Source organism: Neofelis nebulosa, chromosome 16 (genome assembly GCF_028018385.1).
Source record: "Neofelis nebulosa isolate mNeoNeb1 chromosome 16, mNeoNeb1.pri, whole genome shotgun sequence".
Classification (NCBI taxonomy): domain Eukaryota; kingdom Metazoa; phylum Chordata; class Mammalia; order Carnivora; family Felidae; genus Neofelis; species Neofelis nebulosa.
In genome coordinates this window covers 38401327-38419902 of record NC_080797.1, presented here as the reverse complement: position 1 = coordinate 38419902, position 18576 = coordinate 38401327, and the positions used below count along the sequence as shown (strand labels likewise).

Genomic DNA, 18576 nt, shown 5'->3' with positions numbered 1-18576 from the left:
GGAGAGAAAGTGAGGTGGGAACCCACTGCCCAGCCACCCTCTGCCCTTCGTGGCCCTTGGCAGGCTCTTCGCCGCCGCTGTGGTAGGCAGGGTGCCAGCATCCTCCCCCTCCCTGCTGGCTCTGCTTTCTCTCAGGGAGAAAGAATGGGCAATGCCTTCCTCAAGAAGGAACTCTCCAGAAGCCCCCATGGCAGGGTAAACTAACACCCTTACTTCCCACTACCCTTGTTTCTTAGGGCTCATGGAGCCATCGTCAGCTCTTAGACAGAAGTCCATGGGCCCATCACAGGGGTGAAGGGGACCCTGATTCCTCAGCTGAGGAAGGGCTGAGGAAGGGAGGCAGGGAAAGAGGAAGGGAGGGCCAACAGGAAGAATAAACACTCTGGTAAAGTGGGGAGGGCTGCTCTTTTGAGGCTACAGGGACAGAGCCTCTGTGTAGGGACACAGCCTCTGTTTCCCTTTTATGGTCAGGGGGTCTGGTGGAAGAGACCTTGAGTTTAACCCTGCTTTTCCCTCGGGTCAACTGTGTCATCTTAGGTAAGCAGCCCTGGCTTCTTAGTTCAGAGAAAGTGGACAACCAAACCTTCCCGGGTCTCGTATCCTAGCCAGTACAGAGCTTTTGGCTGTGGTTTAAAGTCGGCTTCCGGGAGTGCTTCCAGGCCGATGCAGCCCCAACCCTCAGAAGCCACTGCCCACTCACCTGGGTGGTGGAGGCGGCGGGCTGCAGGTAGTCACTGGGACTGACAGCGGCAGTGGCAGCCATGCTGGTCTGTGGACCTGCTGGAAGGAAAGAGACAGAACAATGCACAAGATGCCGGAACAGAACCCAAGCCCACTGGCTCAGACACTCTTTTCGCCTCTTTGCTGCTGCTTCTCCAAGAGATGTTAACCTTTCCTCACATCTCCCCACTCAAGATTAGCAACCCTATACCTTTCTTTTTAAAAAAAACAAACAAAAAAAACTTTATTAATTTTTGAGAGACAGAGAAAGAGTGTGAGTGGGGAAGGAGCAGAGAGAGGGAGACACACAATCTGAAGCTGGCTCCAAGCTCTGGGCTGTCAGCGCAGAGCCTGACGCGGGGCTCGAAATCACTGACCATGATATCATGACCTGAGCTGAAACTGGATGCTTAAACGACTGAGCCACCCAGGTGCCCGTTAGTAGATGACCTTCTTTCCTCTCCTCCAACTTGGCCATCTGGGGCTGTGAGGACAGCTGGTCCTGTCTCCAGCCATCATAAAGCCTGGGAGAACGTGACGATACAAGACTATACCAAGGGCAGCTTCAGTCACCTAATGGAGCTCTCTCTACAGGGTACTGCTGACTCTCCCTAGCTAGATCGGAATCCCTATTTGGAGGCGCCCTCCCGCCTCCCCCGCAGCTAACTCCCTAGTTCTAACCCAAGCTTCTTGCTCGCTCTTGCTAAAGCTAGGTGCCAAGCCAGCCTGGGAGAGAAGCATCCCTCAGCCAGGATCTCTACAAGGACACACCTGCTCCATGAGGAAACCTTAGGTGCTTTATTCTCAGCCTTTATTACAAAGGCACAACGGCCCAGGTATGGATCTTCAGCACATGGGGAACTGCTTTAAGCAAATTTATATAGGATAGTAGGTATGGCCCCAAAGGTGTCGCCAAGACTAGAACTAATGACTGAATATAACAAAAAGAATGAAAACAGAGTAAACTCTATTTTTGTTAAATGTGTTATATTTCTAAATAGGAGTACAGCAGGAAAAGTCTTTCAAAATGCTGAAATGTTAAAGGCCATTATCCCTTGGTGGTAGAATTTCATTTGACTCAGAATTATTCTCCTTGTTTTCCTGGATTTTCTCATTTTCCCACAATGAATATACTCTATTCTGCTTTTTTAAATTTTAAATAAAGAAAACTAAAGAACGCTGAGGAAGTAACAAAGGGAATCAATACTCTGAACTTAAATCCGATCTAAGAGAAATATAAGTAAAGTGGAAATCATGAGAATTGGGGCAAAGAATCTATGCCATCTTGTAGTTCATAAGTCACTAAGGAGAAGGGCACTGGGCAGTGAGACTTGTACCTTGAACCTCTGGAAAGTAGCTTTCAGGAAGTACAGAAACCAGGTTATTAGTCTGGAGACTGGAGAAGGCAGCGAGCCCCCTGATCTTCTGGGAAGAGGACTGAAGTCATGGAGAGAGGGCAACTACTCAAACCATTCCGTCTAGGCTGGCCTCTGGCGGAGAGTCATTCTTCCACGGGAAAGGTAGGGGGAAGGGAAAGAAAAAGTCAAGGGGAAGGAACTAAGCCCAGGACAGACGATGGGCCAGCAAGACCGATGCCTTCAATGGTTTCCAGGCCCTAGGGCCACACAAACTGCACTCCAGAGTAAGACTTTACAGGCACACTCGCAAAGTATATGAGAAGCCAGAGGGCTGCTCTAGGCAAAATCGTATTAGGAGATCCTGCAATAATACAGACACTGATCCTCGGCAAAATGCTAGAACAGATGACCGCATGCTACAATTACTGCAGTAAGGAAGCAGTGATCGTAAGGAATAAGCACAGGGTTGCAAAAAAAATGAGTCATGCTTGTTTCCTGGGGTTTTGCATGGATACACCAAGAGAAGGGTGTTATGCTGTGTGTTTTAGTTCAACAAGGGATCTGACTGAAATTTTCGTAATATCCTTATAAACGAGAAGGAAAAAAACAAAAACAAAAACAAAAACACAGGCAGGACAGTCTGGGTTGGGGGCTAAGCTGAATGTGCCTCTACCTAAAAGGGCTGAGATCCACACACCCTGGGGAGTTTGCTGCAAGGTCCACCAGGGTGTCTCAAACTCAGGGGTGGGCCCCAGGGCAAGGGTCGGCAGCTTCTCCTGGGAGACCCGTGCTTTTTCTACCAGAATGTTTTATTCCGGTGTTTTCACTGTGATGGTCTTTTAAAAATGAACGCATGCTATAGAGATCACTGGGTGACTGCTGCTTTACCGGGCTTTGCCTGTTTCGGGGCCTGTGTGTGTGTTTTCACAGCAGTACCAGTGCCAAGTGGCGCCGCTCTAACTGCGTGGGCTAATTAAGACAACTTAATTCTGCACATTTAATTCACGTTTGTGCAAAGTGAGGGATGACGGCTCTTAAGAAGCGTGGGAGGGCTGTGTTGCACTAGACGCTGCAGGGTAGGCGTCTGCAGCTCAGGGAGCCTGAGGTGTCGAGGCTGTGGCACGCTGCTGCTGACAGCCGCGATACGGGTTCCATCAAGTGTCATCCTCCCAGAAGGAAGTTGCTGATGTGATTCTTACTGGCTTTTTTGTAGTTAATTAATTTTATAGGAGCTAGATCAATGAGTTGATAAACAGATTTCTGTGCACAATTAAGTAAGGCTGCAGCATTCTAATGAAGACAATCTAAGTTGACTCAAAAACATTTTTCCTTTAGAGCAGTGATGTTCAAAGCATTCTGACCACGAACCACAGTTATAAAAACAATTTACATAAAGACTGAGTATGCGCGCACCCACACGCCTCCCTGTCCTATGCTCAGGCACTGAGTTTCCTGAAACAAAATCTACGTTACTCTGTGTGATGTGCTTGGGTATTTTTCTACTCTATTTCATTTTTTTTTAATGCTGGCTATGACTCACTAAATTGGTTCTGCGCCCTAGAGGCTGGAAAACGTGGCTTTAGAGTAGTCGATTCACCACTGAAGTTTGGAAAACCATGCAAAGACCAAGCAGGCAAGTTCAACTCGCAGATGCCACAAAACTGAGGGTTATAAATACAATGGGTGTCAGTATTAGGGTTCAGAGATCTTTAAAAACTAGTATGTGCAGTGCTTTTAGAGCACGAGGCTCCATCCAGACCTAAATGAGAGCTGGGTCTGTGCTGTCACCTGTGGGGTGGCGGGGGTGTCCCTCTCAGCCTCACTGCGCCATAAGACAAAGGGCACAGCACCTCCTGGGATTCTAGGAGGCATCAATAATTACTACGGAGAGCAGCAAGCACACAGTGGGTAATCAATAAACAGTGGTTTAAACTTTGTAGTTGAGTACATCTTGCCCTTGGGTTAAAAAAAAAAAAAAATCACATGCATGCAGGACAGGAAGACGGAGCTTAACAGTGGCTCTCCTGTGAAAAAGCCCCAGTGGGTTCTTCTCAAAGCTAAACGGGAGGCAATAGAATCTAGATGTGGTTGCCAAAAAAGCTACTGCAATCTTGGACTGAATTTCCAAAAGTTCAATCACAGAAGAATAAGTTAATCGTCCCAGTGCGTTCTGCACAACTGGGCCACATCTGGAGTGTCAGCTTTCATTCTGAGGGACATTTTGAAAGGAGCATTTTCAATTGGAGCTTGGTCAGAGGACAGGAGCAATGGTATGACCAGGATGCCAGACTAGTGATATCCACCAGGGGACTTATCCCATAGGTGGTTCAAGACTTTAGGGTGGTAACTTCAAGAAGGCAGATTTTGGGGATGCCTGGCTGGCTCAGTCAGTTGAGCATGTAACTCTTGATCTCGGGGTCATAAGTTTGAGCCCCACATTGCAGGCAGAGTTTACTTAAAAAAAAAAAAAAAGAAGAAGGCAGATTTTGGATTAATAGAAGGGAAAACTTTCAAAAGATAGAATCCGTTGCCTTTTGAGGTAATGTTCTCCCTTTTCTGGAATCGTTTAGACAGAGGCAGGATGTGTGTCTCTGTCAGAGATGGGATGTCTAGATGGGGTGGGAAGCTGGACTAAACGAACTTTTATAAGACTTTTTCAATTCTCAGGCCATGTTGCGATTAAAAACACAAAATGAGTTACTTGCAGCCAAGGATGGGAAGGGAAGGCAGGGGCTCTCCCAGGAGGCTCCCCTGGGCTCAGGTTCACTTAGCTAAAATTGGTGACTGACTCCCGCAGACATCCTCTGCTCTGAAATAGAAGGACACTAGAATGGGACAGAGTGCAAACGACTTGAAAAAAGGCCTCGAGCTTCTTACTCATCTCCCTTTCTCCCTCTACAGTTGTTGTTACCCTGGACTCAAACTGTTTGGAGACCAGGTTGGGCTCAGAGCGATTCTTCAGTTAGGAAGTTACAGCAGCATTTACCGAAGCAGCCTGCTGGTGCGCAACGACCTTGTACCATTTGGGCTTGGTTTCATTTTCCTCCCCAGTTGGCTCTTGAAATAACCCTCTAGATTTCAAACCAGTGTTTGTAAGCATCTCTCCTAGTGTCACTCAGAGCTTTGTGGCCCCTCGGCTGCAGGCTTGGGCAACCAAAACAGAGACTGATCTCCCTACCACTGGAGAACTATATCCTGGGATTAACCATGAAAGGGAAAAGAGAAGCATTTCCAGTTGGGTGTTTGGAAATGAAAAGTGGTTCAGAAGCAAGCATAGATGTGTAACTGCAAGACGATGATCAAAGGTACTTTAGAACCTCATTAATTTGGAACCTTATATTTAAAATGTGTAATTTGGACATAAATTGTGCTTAACTTTGTCTTCATACTATTCAAAGGGAGGCTAAATAGCGTATGAAGACTGCAAAGGGACTCTTGCGCAAAACCACGTAATTGTTTTATGCCACTTCGACCATTTCAATTGTACTGCGTGCTTTTAACAGCAGTTTAGATCCGGTCACTGAAACCTACACTTAGCAGCACTGGTGAGTGGGATTTCCTAAGTGTTCTTGAAAGAAAAAGCTGCATTCCTTTCAGAGTTGTGCCATTCAGACTTTTCATTAATTCAGGTTAGCTAGAACTTTCCCAACAGTCCCTTGGCTGGTGAAGTTTTACAGTGATTTATTACACAAGCAACAGTAGCTCTCTCAGGCTCCAAGGAATGCCAAGGGCATCAAGGGAGGCTTCCAGACTGGAGGGTTGGGGGGTGGGGTGGGGTCTAGGGCCTGATGGCACCACCCCTGACTTTCCTTTCCCCAGACTGGAAGCCAGTCTAGTTCGAACACCAGCTGAGAAGCAGCCCCTGAGTCTCCGGGCTCTTTCTGTACAGGCCTGGTGGAAAAGCTGCCGGCACTTTACTGTTTCCCTCCTTTCTCACTTGCTTATTTCCCTGAGCAGCAGCATCAGCACTTTGACCCTGGCTCTCTGCTCTCCCTGCTCCTGCTTGGGTCACCCAAGACCTCCTCCCTGCTAGATCCAACAGACCCTCGTCAGCAGTTCTTGACCCTGACTATTCCCAACGCCTCAAAATTCCCATGGATCTTCTCCTATCTCTCCAGCCTCCTCTTCCCCTTTCGGGTTCTGTTCCTCAACACCCATCCTTCTCACCCAATACCTGTTCCACAGGTGACCATGCCCACTCACAGGGCTCCAGGTACTGTCCACAGACTGCCACCTCCTGGATCTGCATGTGGCCCAGCTCTCCTGAGGGGCAGGAGGGTACATCCGGCCCTCTGTGAGCCTTCCACTTGGGCGGGCCACAGGACTTCCCACACCGAGCTGCAGCCTCTGCCCATCCTCTCCCCAGCGTTCTCATCCCCGGCCTCCACAGGCCCTCTTCCAGATCCTTGAAGCTTTCATCTCTGCCACTGACCTTTCCTTGCTCAGGGCTCTTTCTTCTCTCTTTACTAGCTAACACCTACTCACCCTTCCCGTCTCAGCCTGGTTTTTCCCCAGAAAAATTTATTGAGAGCCCACTATGTACCCAGCTGTCATTTACTCAGACCCCTGAGATGAGGTTAACCCCTCTGGTAACACTCGCCACCCATTAAATAATCACAGGCTTAATGTCTCTCGATATTGGCAGAAGGGTTGGGGGGGAGGGCGGGCCGGTTTTCACTGCACTGCTACACACAACACAGGGGCCCTTCAGTGCCTGCGGGCTCGATGAATAATAGTAGTCTCTGGGGCAACCAACTTCTGTCTGGTATTTCCAATCACAAGGAAACCTGAACATCATCCTCTTTGCCTATGACTCATCAAGCCCTCATGAGTCTATCTCCTAAATATAAACCTCTCTCCAATCCACTCACCACTCTCCATCCCCTTTGCCCCAACCCTGGCACTAACCACCTTCTGCTCGGCCTGGAATACTGCCCAGAGTCTTCAAAATGGCTCCCCAGCCTCTGGCCTGGCCCCCTCTAATCCAGCCTCCACTATCAGTGTCAGAAGAATCTTTAAAATGCAAATCCCGGGGCGCCTGGGTGGCGCAGTCGGTTAAGCGTCCGACTTCAGCCAGGTCACGATCTCGCGGTCCGTGAGTTCGAGCCCCGCGTCAGGCTCTGGGCTGATGGCTCGGAGCCTGGAGCCTGTTTCCGATTCTGTGTCTCCCTCTCTCTCTCTGCCCCTCCCCCGTTCATGCTCTGTCTCTCTCTGTCCCAAAAATAAATTAAAAACGTTGAAAAAAAAATTAAAAAAAAAAAAAGAAAAAAGAAAAAAGAATAAAATGCAAATCCCATCCAGCCGCCAACCCCCCCCCCATTATACCTTTCAATAGCTTCAGATGATCTTAGGATAAGCTTATAAAAGCCAAAAACACTCTGCCCCTCCCCCTCTACCTCTCCTTTATCTCTTGCTCTTCAGACTCTCCCCACAGGCACTTCAGTGTTTTCCATTTCTGGAACTACAACACGCCCTCTCTCACTTGGAGACTAAGCTTGCTCTTTCTGGCATTTGTCTGGCTAACTCCAGTCCTTAGAGCTCGGTTTATAATTCACTTAAGCAGGGAAGATCTTTCCTGACCTCTTCCCTCCCAACCCCCAAGTCTGGGGCAAGAGCCCGTGCTGTATGCCCGTGTAAAGGTCCCACAGGCCCCTTCCCCTATCACAGGGCAATGAGTGGTGTCTGTCCTAGGGGTCTTTCCAATGGCCTGGCTCAGGAAGCACCGGTAACAGGAGGAGGCCTCAGACAGGACCCCGAAGCCCTGGCCATCAGACTGGGGGCCGCTCCACTGGTCTTTCACTTGAGAACATTACTCTTGAGACACAGGGAATGAGAGAGAAGGGGACCTAAGAAATACCACAATAAGCTTTAGGAAGCTCTTTTCCCTCTAGAGAGAACTTGGGTCAAACTCCATAGCCAGGACTTGGCGGTACCTGGCTTTTTTTTTTTTTTCTTTTTTCTTTTTTGGCCTCATGGGTTCCTACCATGGCCTTCTTGGCCATCCGCTATGGTATTTCCCCTGGAGGAATTTCACTCTGCACAAACAGTCCTTCTGCAGGCTATTTTGGTCAGCTCAGCTGGGCCAGAAGCCAACAGAACAGTTTCTCCCAGTTGCCTGGCCTGGAAGAATTCAGAGTTGGTAAGGGAAAAGCAAGCCGGGGCTGGTTTTAGAGAACAAAGTTGGACCTTGAAGGGAGTTCATAAATGGGCTGAGAGAACCAGCCTGCACGGAGGGAGCAGCAACACTGGTGGTTAAAAACACCAAACTGCAGACAAGCAAGCCTCCAGCACCACAATAACCATATAAAGGAGCTCAGTAAGGGTAAAAGGAACTTCACTGACTTTCCATAAATGAGAACAACTCTGAGTGGCGGCTTGCTAATGCCTCAGGCCAAAGGCGGCTCAGGCCAGGCCTCTTAGTGGGCCCACGATTTCATCAGGAAGTTAAAATTCCCTTCATCAGTCTGAAGCACCTGGGGGCTGAGGGGGTTAAGCTTCTGACTCTTGGGTTTCAGCTCAAGTCATGATCTCACGGTTTGTGAGTTCAAACCCCGTGTCAGTCTCTGTGGTGACACTGCAGGCCTGCTTGGGATTCTTTCTCTTTCTCTCTGCCCCTTCCTCATCTCTCTCTCTCTCTCTCTCTCTCTCTCTCTCTCTCTCTCTCTCTCTCCAACAACAACAACAAAAATTAAAAAAATTCCCGGGGCACCTGGGTGGCTCAGTTGGTTAAGCATCTGACTCTTAGTTTCAGCTCAGATCATGATCTAACAGTTCACGAGTTCAAGCTCCACGTTGGGCTTTGCACTGACAGTTTGGAGCCTACTTCAGATTCTCTGTCTCTTTCTCTACCTCTCATCCCCACCCTCAAAAAATAAATAAACATTAAAAAAAATCCCTTCAGCAGTTAAAAGCTGTTATTTCTCCCCTTTTCAAACAAAACCCTTTGCAAGAGGTACCCATAAGTGCTGCCCCTAATTCCTCTCCTGCCAGTCTTTCTTGAACGTGCTCCAGGTTTTTGCCCATGCCACAAAGACTGCTTGTGCCACCAGTGACCTCTGCGTTGCTATATCCAACAGTTAATTCTTAGACCTTATTTTATGTGTTGATCTGACAGCTGACCCCTCTTTCTCCTTGAAACACTTTCTACACTTGGCTTCGGGAACACACTTGCCAGGTTGATCTATGTCTCTAGCTACTTTTTCAAAGTATTCCTTTGCCGGGTCCTCCTCTCCTCTCAAATTCTCACTGGTTGAGTTGCCCCAGGGTGCAGTCTCAGCATTTATTTTTCTTCTGTCTATACCTATTTCCTGGGCGGTTTCATCTAGCCTCACAGCATTTTAACAACCAGTAACATACAGGTTCTATATGACGATGACTCCCAAACTTATATCTTGTATATCCGACTGCCTACTGACACCTCCTCTTGGATATGTCAACAAGCATCTCAGATCTAACCAATGCCTGGTATCGTCCTAATTCTGTGTCTCCTTCAAACTTCCCCGTGCAGTGAATGGAATTCTGTCCTTCCAGCAGCTCGGTGCTAAAACCCTGTACGGCATACTTGACCCTTCTTTTTTTCCACACTCTACATATGACAGCCACCAAACAGTGTTTCGGTTCAAGGTAGAAAATGCATTTTGAAAGTAAAAAATACATTCAGAATCTGACTGCTTTCACCACCACCTGTTATCACCCAGATTCAGATCCTCATCATCTGTCACTCGGTTAACTGCAAAAGCCTCCTGGCCGGGCTTGTGACCTTGTTCCTGTCAGTCTGCTCTCAACATGCATCCAGAATGAGACCCATCACACTTAAGTGAAATCACAGTACTCCTCTGCTCAGAGCCCCCCAAGAGCATCCTGTCTCCCATTCAAAGTAAGAACTGAAGTCCCCACCGTGACACATAAGGACCCTATCTGACCTATCCTGTCCCTCCTCTTCACTACTTCGGCTACGCTGGTCTCCCTGCTGCTTTCCAACATACTAGGTACAGCCCCTTCTCAGGGCCTTTGCACTTGCTGTCCTCCTTGGCTGAGTTCTCAACCTCCCCCGCCCCCCACCCCAGACTGAGCATGGCTCAATCTCTCCCCTCCTTCTGTGGCTTTACTCACATGTCACCTTCTCACTGAAACCTTCCCTGACCACCCTATATAAATTGCACCCTTTCACATTCTTCTGTCTTCTCTTTTTCTTCGTACCACTTCTCATTGTCTAATATCCAGTAGTTACTTATTTATTGTCACCCACTAAGATGTAGGCTTCCTAAAGCAAGGAACTTCTCCTTCCCTTACCCACCCATGTATCCCTCCTGCCTGGCACATAGTAGGTGCCTAGTGTATATTTTTTGAATGGATGAGTGAATGAATCCTGGAGACTGCAGAGTGGGAGAGCCTAAATGGAGTTTTAAGAACCATAGGAGAAAACCCACAGATGTGCATGTCCTGGCACGAGGCTGGAATCCACCCGCCAGGTCAGCTCAGCTGATGCTGTCCCAGATGGAACTCCCAAGCCCGCCCACTGCCTCACGCGGGGACAAGTGCCTGTGTGCAGACCCGCACAGTCCAGTCCTGCACCCGGACAAAGATCTCAAAGCACACACCTCATCACCACACACCAGGTACCGATTTTCAATGCTTCTTTCAATGAACCTGCACCAGGGAAGGGGAATTCTTTTCCAAATGAGTTAAGATAATGAGGGCTGGCTATATGAATATGCCTTCTCGAAATGTGACTGTCATTTGCTAGTTTGCATCCTGCCTGGGTCACAGCCAGTGGTACTGGAAGGGACACTGGAGAAGTGCGTGGGGACCCAGAGCAGTCCCAGGAAATGGTACAAAGAATACTTGGTCCCAGACCGCTCTTAGGGAACAGGAGAGAAAAAGAAACCAAGATACACTTTTTCCCCCTAGAAGACCACTGTGTACAAACACGTGTTTTCTCTGCTTTGGCACATTTACTTGTGAGTCACGCCCACATTCATCCCCAGCTCGGACCAGTTGTGAAATGAGCACTGACTTCATTTCCCCTGGGAAGAGAGGGCTGGCTTACCATTTACCGTTGGGAAGGCTGGGAAAGGTTTTGGTCTGTCTTTAGGCTAATATGAGAAGCCTTCAGCCCGACACTGGCCAGGGGCAGAAATACTCCACTTTCAATCACACAGCCCTGCCTGCTGTCTCTTAGTCCCTAGTTACACTCTCTGGGAAGCCGCTCCATGACTCCACTGAACCCCAGGGGAAAGCTAACAAATACGCCAAAGAGGAAGCTCTAGAAAGAGGACGTTTGGCAGTGGGCAGGCCAGAGTCTGCTGTTCGTTCCTGGGCCACTTTTCACCCCGTGGCTGAGGTGAAAGAGGCCACCTAACAGCCTAAGTCATGGCCTAAGGGCAAACCGGCATCTCAGAGCCCTCAGTCTCAAAAACAACAGTCCCCCAAGCTAAACGTTGGCATTACGACGTGGTGAGGCTTCCGGCCAGGTACAGCACACAACTCTGAAGCTGACACCAGCTGCAGCTAAGGAATGAGACGTCCAAAGGAGGGATGCAAACAGCTGGACCTGCACACATGCTCTTCCGGTGACACAAACAGCCTGGACATCTCAACACTGCTCGAAGCCGTTCACGGGGACAGACTGAACAGCATCTAACCTGGGCACTCAGCCCTTTTGTGCTCCCTTGCTCCTGAGCAGAGCTCGGCTCCCCAGGGCACGTCCTGATGAGAAGCACACGGTAATGCCCTGTGCCGGTGACGGCCTCGGAGCACCCAGAAAGAGCACCTCCTGGCCGTGTGGGGGAAGCTAAGCAGTGAGTGCTGACTGAGCTTGCTCCTAGGTTCTCTTTCTAGCATCGCGTGAGGCAGTGGAAAAACCAGTTTTCCCTTTCAGAATCCTGTCAACTAGGACAAATCTACCAGTACCACGGGGGAACATCTCTTCCAGGGCAATCTCTAATCCTTTCCCGATACTTAGGCTGACGGTGCCCTGGAGTTGGTAATGCCCCATGTTTTTACCCTCCTAATTCGTAGCAAAAAACAGATAAGCAAAAACGTCAACGAATTCATTCCATAATGATGTCCACCTCTCAGTCCAGCATGTGGGTCAAGTGTTCCTCGTTTAGAACTTATGAGAAGTCCCCTAATCCCGTTAAGCTATCCAAACTCATAAGTACTGGCGCTTCTCCAAATACATTTTACTTCAAGTCTTCAGCCCGCAAGGTTTCAGACTAGACCCCATAATTGTTTAAACTCAGAAGAGTTCACATCTCTACAATTTCTAATACTCTGTATACACTTTAATTACTACATTTTTCTATCCTTGGAAGCAAGCCTTCCAATTTGTGGGTAAGCAGAGAACAGAGGGGGTGAAGGTAAGTCACAGAAGAAGATGCTACATTTCCATCATAGAAATGTATGGTGACAAAGGTCTAGAAGATTGCTGAACTCAAGCCACTACCAGGGTCTACCGACCAGTGGCAACAAGCTTAGGATGTCTTCATGAGGGCCCTGGTTGGGCAATACTCTCTGAAAGCAGAGTCAGGAATTATCACATGCCTATTGTAAAGGACTGTTCAAGCTACAAGGGACCCTGCAACTTCTCCAAAGGGCTGCTAGTAATCAACGAAAGAACGAGGAAGTTCAAGGACAAGATATCAAAATGAACTGCCCTATATGCTATTATGCCACGAAGCTCCTTTACCCAGATATTTGCCAAAATCTTCTTTCAGCTTCTCTCCGACAGGCCTCCGGAGGCCCAAACTTTAATAGAATCTGAGAGAAAAAAGCCGGCCAGTCTATGTGCTGTCAACACTGGTGCCAAACTCTTCCTCCTGGAGCCAGCTCCCCTTACAGGGCAGTGAGGTGAGGATCCAATTATGAACTAATTCCACTTGGGTCTCCTTGGCAAAGACATTGTGTCTTTAGCAGCCTAGCTCAGGGAGTTTATAATTATGTCAGACCGGCTTTTTTTTTTCCTTGTTGTTACTGCTTTTAAATGAAGAGGGGTTAAGCCTCTGTACAACCAAGCGGAAGAACCAGAATTAGAAAACTTACCAATCGCCCCAGCCAATGAGAATCCATTTCCAACAGGTATTAATGCCTGTTGGAAGCCACTGGAACATTGACATCATCAGCCCAACTGATAGGTTGTCTGACAGATTCGCCCCCTTCATCGCACACAAGAATTTAAAACAAAACAAGACACTGCAGTTATATTCATTATTGCAGACAACAGGCTTCTTTGTGTTATTAATCAAAATGACTTCTACGGTGTTGACTTCACCACTGTTCCCTCAACAACCTCTCTGTGAACTGGCCAACACCCTAAACTTTCTAGCCCTAAAAACCTTATCCAAAATACCAACTCAACGCTTAGCCCTCCATTGTGATACTTAAGGCCTTCTGGGGTACAGCATGCCAAGTCGTAGACAGTGCATGCTAGTATACCTTGAAACAGTCATCACCTTTTTTTCTGCAATTAAATCAGCGTAATGGGGGACTGTGAGCCAATTCCTTGCTTAAAGCAGATCTACAAGCTCTTCCCTCCCTTTCTCTAGGAAACCACAAATAAGGGAGCAAGAAGTAGCCTCAAGAAGAAACAAACTTTGGGAGAATGTGCACTGAGAAAAGCCAGATGGAGTCCCCCTGGATCAAGTTAATTAAGAAATAAACATGACGGTATACTGGAGTCAAAACCAAGGAATGCAGTGAGGACAGGTTTCTCAATTGCCCAAAGAGAAGACACAGTTCCTTTTCAACTAAAATTAGAAAGCCACTGGGAACATAAGCCAAGAAGCACGGGTAGGAGGCTGAGAACCAAAAGTCAGCAATGGGATGGAGGCAGGGTGGAGAAAGAAAGTAAATATCCGTTTTATTTCTTCTGTCATTCCTTAGGTTTGCACCTGGCTTTTGGGATTCAGCAGTCCCACCGACGGAGCATCAGCTAACAGGCTGGGAGCTTTGTCAGCAAGTTCTTAAACGGCTCATAATTCTGCTAAGAGCTTGCGGGTATCTAGCTGGTGTTCAAGGACCCAAGTGAAAACATTACGAGGTTTATGTCCACGTCGCAGTCTAAGGCAAGAGGTCATCTGCCCTTTGGGGGGGGGGGGGGGGGGCGGTGCCCTCGTGTCCTGACACACCATCTCTCCATTGGGGTATATCGGGAACCAGGCTGGCTTCTAGGCCCCGCAGTGCCCATGTGGTTGGCGCCGTCTGCATTTTAAGCACTCCCTCGCCCCTCTCTGCACTCGGGAGGGCCCTGAATCGCCGGTAGGTACCGAGTCAGAATGCAGGAGGGTCCCCCAACACAGGGCTAGCGCGAGGAGCGTGGGCCGCCTCCTCGGAGCAGACCCAGGCTATGTCCACAGGCCGGAAGCACTGAGGTGGGTAGGCAACTGGGTGAAGGGGGTGCCAGGCACGCCCGGGTGCCCGCACCTCTCACCAGCCCCCGGAAGCGCCGCCCTCCCGCCCAGCGGGCTCCGAGGGGGCGGGGAGTCGAACGCCCCCTTCCGGGTGCCTCCGCCCGGCTGGCCAGCCCCGCTCCTCCTCCGGGCGGGAATCCTCCCTCCCCCGCCCCTCCCGGAGCCGGGCCCCGGCGCCAGGCCCGGTCCCAGGGGGGAACCCCCGGCCCCGGCTTCCCCTCCCTGCGGCCTCTGCCCGTGTTCCCGACCCTTGGGGGCCGGAAAGACCCCGCCGGCAGCGGTCAGGACCCACCGCTCATTACGACATCTTCCTCCCTGGCCTCCGCCGCCTCCGCCGCCACCGAGAGCCTGACACCGCCCGCCCAGCACCCGCCAATCCCGGAGCCCGCCACCGCCCGAGCGACGGCAGCGTTCACCAATAAGAGTTCAGTACATTGGGGACCGACAGCACTAGTATCCAATCAGAGAGAGGCGTCTAGAGCGACGTTGGTTTGGCCAATAGACTTGTGAAATGTCACTGATGGACAGTAGAGGGCACCAACCGGAAACCTACTGAACAGTGAACGACATGTTCGCCAGCCAATTGGCGGGACGTGAAGTCCCGCCTACGAGGTGGTTGATGGACAGCAACAGGAAGCTAGGTGGGGAGGGGCTTAGCTGAGGAGTGGTTTTGTATTGGTCGTGGTTGACCTTCCACCCACCTCGAACCCAAAAGATGAGTGATAGATCTACCCCAAAGCCAATCAGAAGTCCTTAGGGTGAGGCCCAGAAATGCCCTATAAATAGTACACACTTTACACCTCAATCTAGTGTCGCCCTGGAGTGGCGGGAGCCACCTGCTTTTCGGCTACTCAAAGCCCTTGGCTGGTGAGTGGGAAGCCACCAGCCTTTTTTTTTTTTTTTTTAATTTCCCTCGCCTTTATCGCTTCGGGAGAGGGAAATGAGCCCCCAGGTGACTTTGTACCGCGAGGCATCGGAGTTCAAACACAATAGCGGGAGTTGGGCTACGTGACACTTCTGAGAGAAGGGATTATTTCGCCATCTCAGTTCAAGCCCCTGTTCATCCTCACCTAGTTATTGCAGCGACCCGCCCCTCCCCTCCCGCCACAACGGGCGGTCCACCCAGAATCACCTGAAGCTCTCTAAAAGGAGATTCCCGGGGCTGCCGCTCATAATCCGATTCTGTGCGTCTAGGGCACTCTTGGAATATACATTCTGTCCAGCACCTTGGGCGGACAGAGAGTTGGGCCTTTCCGATTTACCTCCTTGAATGAGGTGCTGTGTGAGTACATACAGCCCTTGGGAGGCGCTACCCGGGTACGTTTTTTCCCAGGTCTGCTGTACATGCGTAACTTGGGCAGGTTGCCTGGCATTACTGAGCAGGAATCCACGCTGGCTTCAGACCAGCCTGGGTTTGAAATTTACATCCCACTTACAGAGGGGCAGGGTACTGAAACTCCCTGCGCCTTATGTCCTCACCTGCAAAATAAGGCTAGTCACACCTACACCTTACAGCAGCGGCTTCTCGTTCTTTTTTAAAACACCATAAGCCGCAGTGAGAAATAACATTTGAATCCCGACACAGTACCCTAAAACTCAGGTGAAAATGTGTAGCAAAGTTTCCAAAAACAATACTAAACCTTTCCACCCGCGACGCCCTGATAATTTCTATGCTATTATTCTCCCTTCCCCCCTCCCTCCCTTCCTTTTTTTCCTTCCTTTTCTTGATCTTGACTGGCAGCTTGAAAAAAGCTATCATAAAGGGTTGGAGTGACCAAATAAAATACAGAGCCCAATGCCCAGTACACAGTAATTGATGAATAAATGTTAATTTTCTCTTCCAGTCTACCCCTCTCAGCCTTCGCCTTTGAAAAACAAGACTCTAAAAGCAAGACTCCTTCGGGGTGCCTGGGTGGCTCAGTCAGTTGAGCATCTGACTCTTGGTTTTGTAGGGTTGTAGGATCAAGCCCCGAGTTGGGCTTGGTGCTCCACACTCAGTACTCAGAGCTCTTGGAGCTCCACACTCAGAGCTCATTTGAGATTCTCTCTCTCCCTTCCTCTGCCCCTCTCCCCCGCTTGATCTCTCTCTCAAAATTTAAAAAAAAAAAAAAAAAAAAAAAAAAAGCTATCACTCCTCTAGTTAAGAACCTTCATCGGCTCCCTATGCCGTTCTGGATGAAAAGCCCAAACTCCTTTTTTAGGGGGCAAAGAATGTCCTTCACACACACTTGCGTATCTTTCCTCCCCCACCCTATTCCCTTTCTACAGATCCTACCCTTTTGCCTCAAGGAAATATTTTGCATTTCTTAAACACTTACTCTTCTGTTTCCCTTCCTGCTTTATCCTTCCTGTCTCCTGGTAAACTCCTGAACATCCTTCAAGACCCTGCTCAAACTCTGAACACCTAATTCCCACTGAACCACAGCTTTTTTCCTTCTCTAGACTGCAGAGGGCTTCACTCGCTAACACTACACTTTTATTTTCACGTCTGTCCCCTGCTACATACACTGTGAGCTGCAGTGGAAGGTTTGAAACCTGTACAAAAGGACTGGCAGGAAGTGTATGTTGAGTTAAAGAATGAATATTTGCATACAATTACATCTACATAGGACTTGTTTATATAAACCATACATTCTGTTCCCAGGCCATTTTTCAAGTTCAGATTGCTTCACTGTCAAGCAGAGGACTCCACCCGGGTTCAGTGACTCAGCTATATTAGGGTGCAGGGAGTTTGGGGGGGGGGTGAGGTTGAATATCCTGCTGGGCCACTGCCAAACCTTTTGTGGCAGCTGTGCCTCTCTCACCCCCAGAGGCCCCATCATGAAGACTGCAGAGGGGGTGGGGGGAAGTGTGCATGTGTGTGGGTGGGGGAGCAGGGTGCAACAACAGAGAATTCGGCAGGTCTGAGTTACTTGAATTGTTCTTCCCTTTTAAAGACCGCCATTGCCTTGTTTTCTCTTTCTTTCCAGGCTATCTTGCTCCTTTCTTACCAGAGGCATAGCCGAGGAAGGGGGCACTTTCTCAGGAGCCCCTTATCCTTTTGTCAGAACCACTGGAGTCTTTGAGCCTCATTTACAACCCCCTCAAAGCACCGTACAACTTCCCTTCCTTCCCACAGGTCGCTTCTTTCAAGACGGCCCCCATTCTCACCAGAGAGGAAGGAGGCCAGGCAGCCAGCTTCTAATGCTTGCTTTCTCCCTGGCTGCATTTTAGACTCATTGGAGAGCTATTAATAAATTCTGAAGTCCAGGTGCCATCCCAGGGCCAGAAAATCAGAATCTCTGGGGGTGGGACCCTGGTGATGGTGTTTGGAAGTTCCTCGGGTGACTCCAACGGGCAGCCAAATGTTGAGAACCACTCGTAGCACAGACATCTTTCCACTGTGGGTGCCCGAGTGAAAAACTGTGAACAGTCTGACCCTCCACCCCCACCCACTCCTGTCCCTCCCCTTCCTGAATTTCTCCCCTGCCCAGCTTACCTGCCTCGGTCTTCACGGAGCCAGGGCCGACAGGTGGTTCTGGCTGTGTCTCACCCAATGATGGGCCTGGAGGCAGGTTCTCTCTCTCTCTCTCTCTCTCTCTCTCTCTGTGATATTTCCCTTCTTGTTTCCAACTATGCTTAGCCTCTTCTTGCTCTAAGTGGCCAATTTCTCCCCCTTTCTCACTTGCAAACTCCCCATCCGCCACCCCTTAAAGCCCATTTTGTCTTATTCACCACTGCACCTTCCACTCCCAGCACATTGTGTGATATGTGATAGGTGCAGAGTGTTTGTTGACTGACTAAACGACTGCATCCTTTTAACACTTTTCATGGACTTCCCTTCTCTTCCAGGCCCAGCTTCCTCCACCTCCATTTCACCTCTCCCTCCCTGTCTGCCTCTTCACCCCCTTCCCTCTTCATTCTCCCCTGCTTTTCCTGCTTCCTGACATTCTCCTTGTCCTTCCCTTTGGCATGCAGCTGCTCCCTTTCATTCATCAGTACCAGAGAATGCATCTGTCCCCAAGGATGGGTGAGAGAGCACCAGAGGGAGGGAGAAAGGGATGCAGAGCCACAGTCTCTGCCCTTAGGAAGCTCCAGATTCCTTCTGG

General features: G+C 49.4%; 1 protein-coding gene across 6 annotated transcripts in view; it reads right to left on the bottom strand.

The window, feature by feature from the left end:
- Nucleotides 1-17982, bottom strand: part of SP2 (Sp2 transcription factor) — a 30704-nt gene extending 12722 nt beyond the window's left edge. The window contains exons 1-2 of one of the 6 annotated variants that reach the window (XM_058705462.1): nucleotides 17967-17982; nucleotides 701-780 (exon numbers count right to left, since the gene is read on the bottom strand). In XM_058705462.1, coding sequence (XP_058561445.1) covers nucleotides 701-763 — 63 coding nt within the window. In that variant the 5' untranslated portion in view covers nucleotides 764-780; nucleotides 17967-17982. Of the gene's footprint in view, nucleotides 1-700; nucleotides 781-13121; nucleotides 13235-13969; nucleotides 14085-14780; nucleotides 14884-17966 lie in introns of those variants that run through there. The other 5 variants (XM_058705458.1, XM_058705457.1, XM_058705461.1 and 2 more) reach the window with 5 other exon arrangements.
- Nucleotides 17983-18576: the final 594 nt, after the last annotated feature.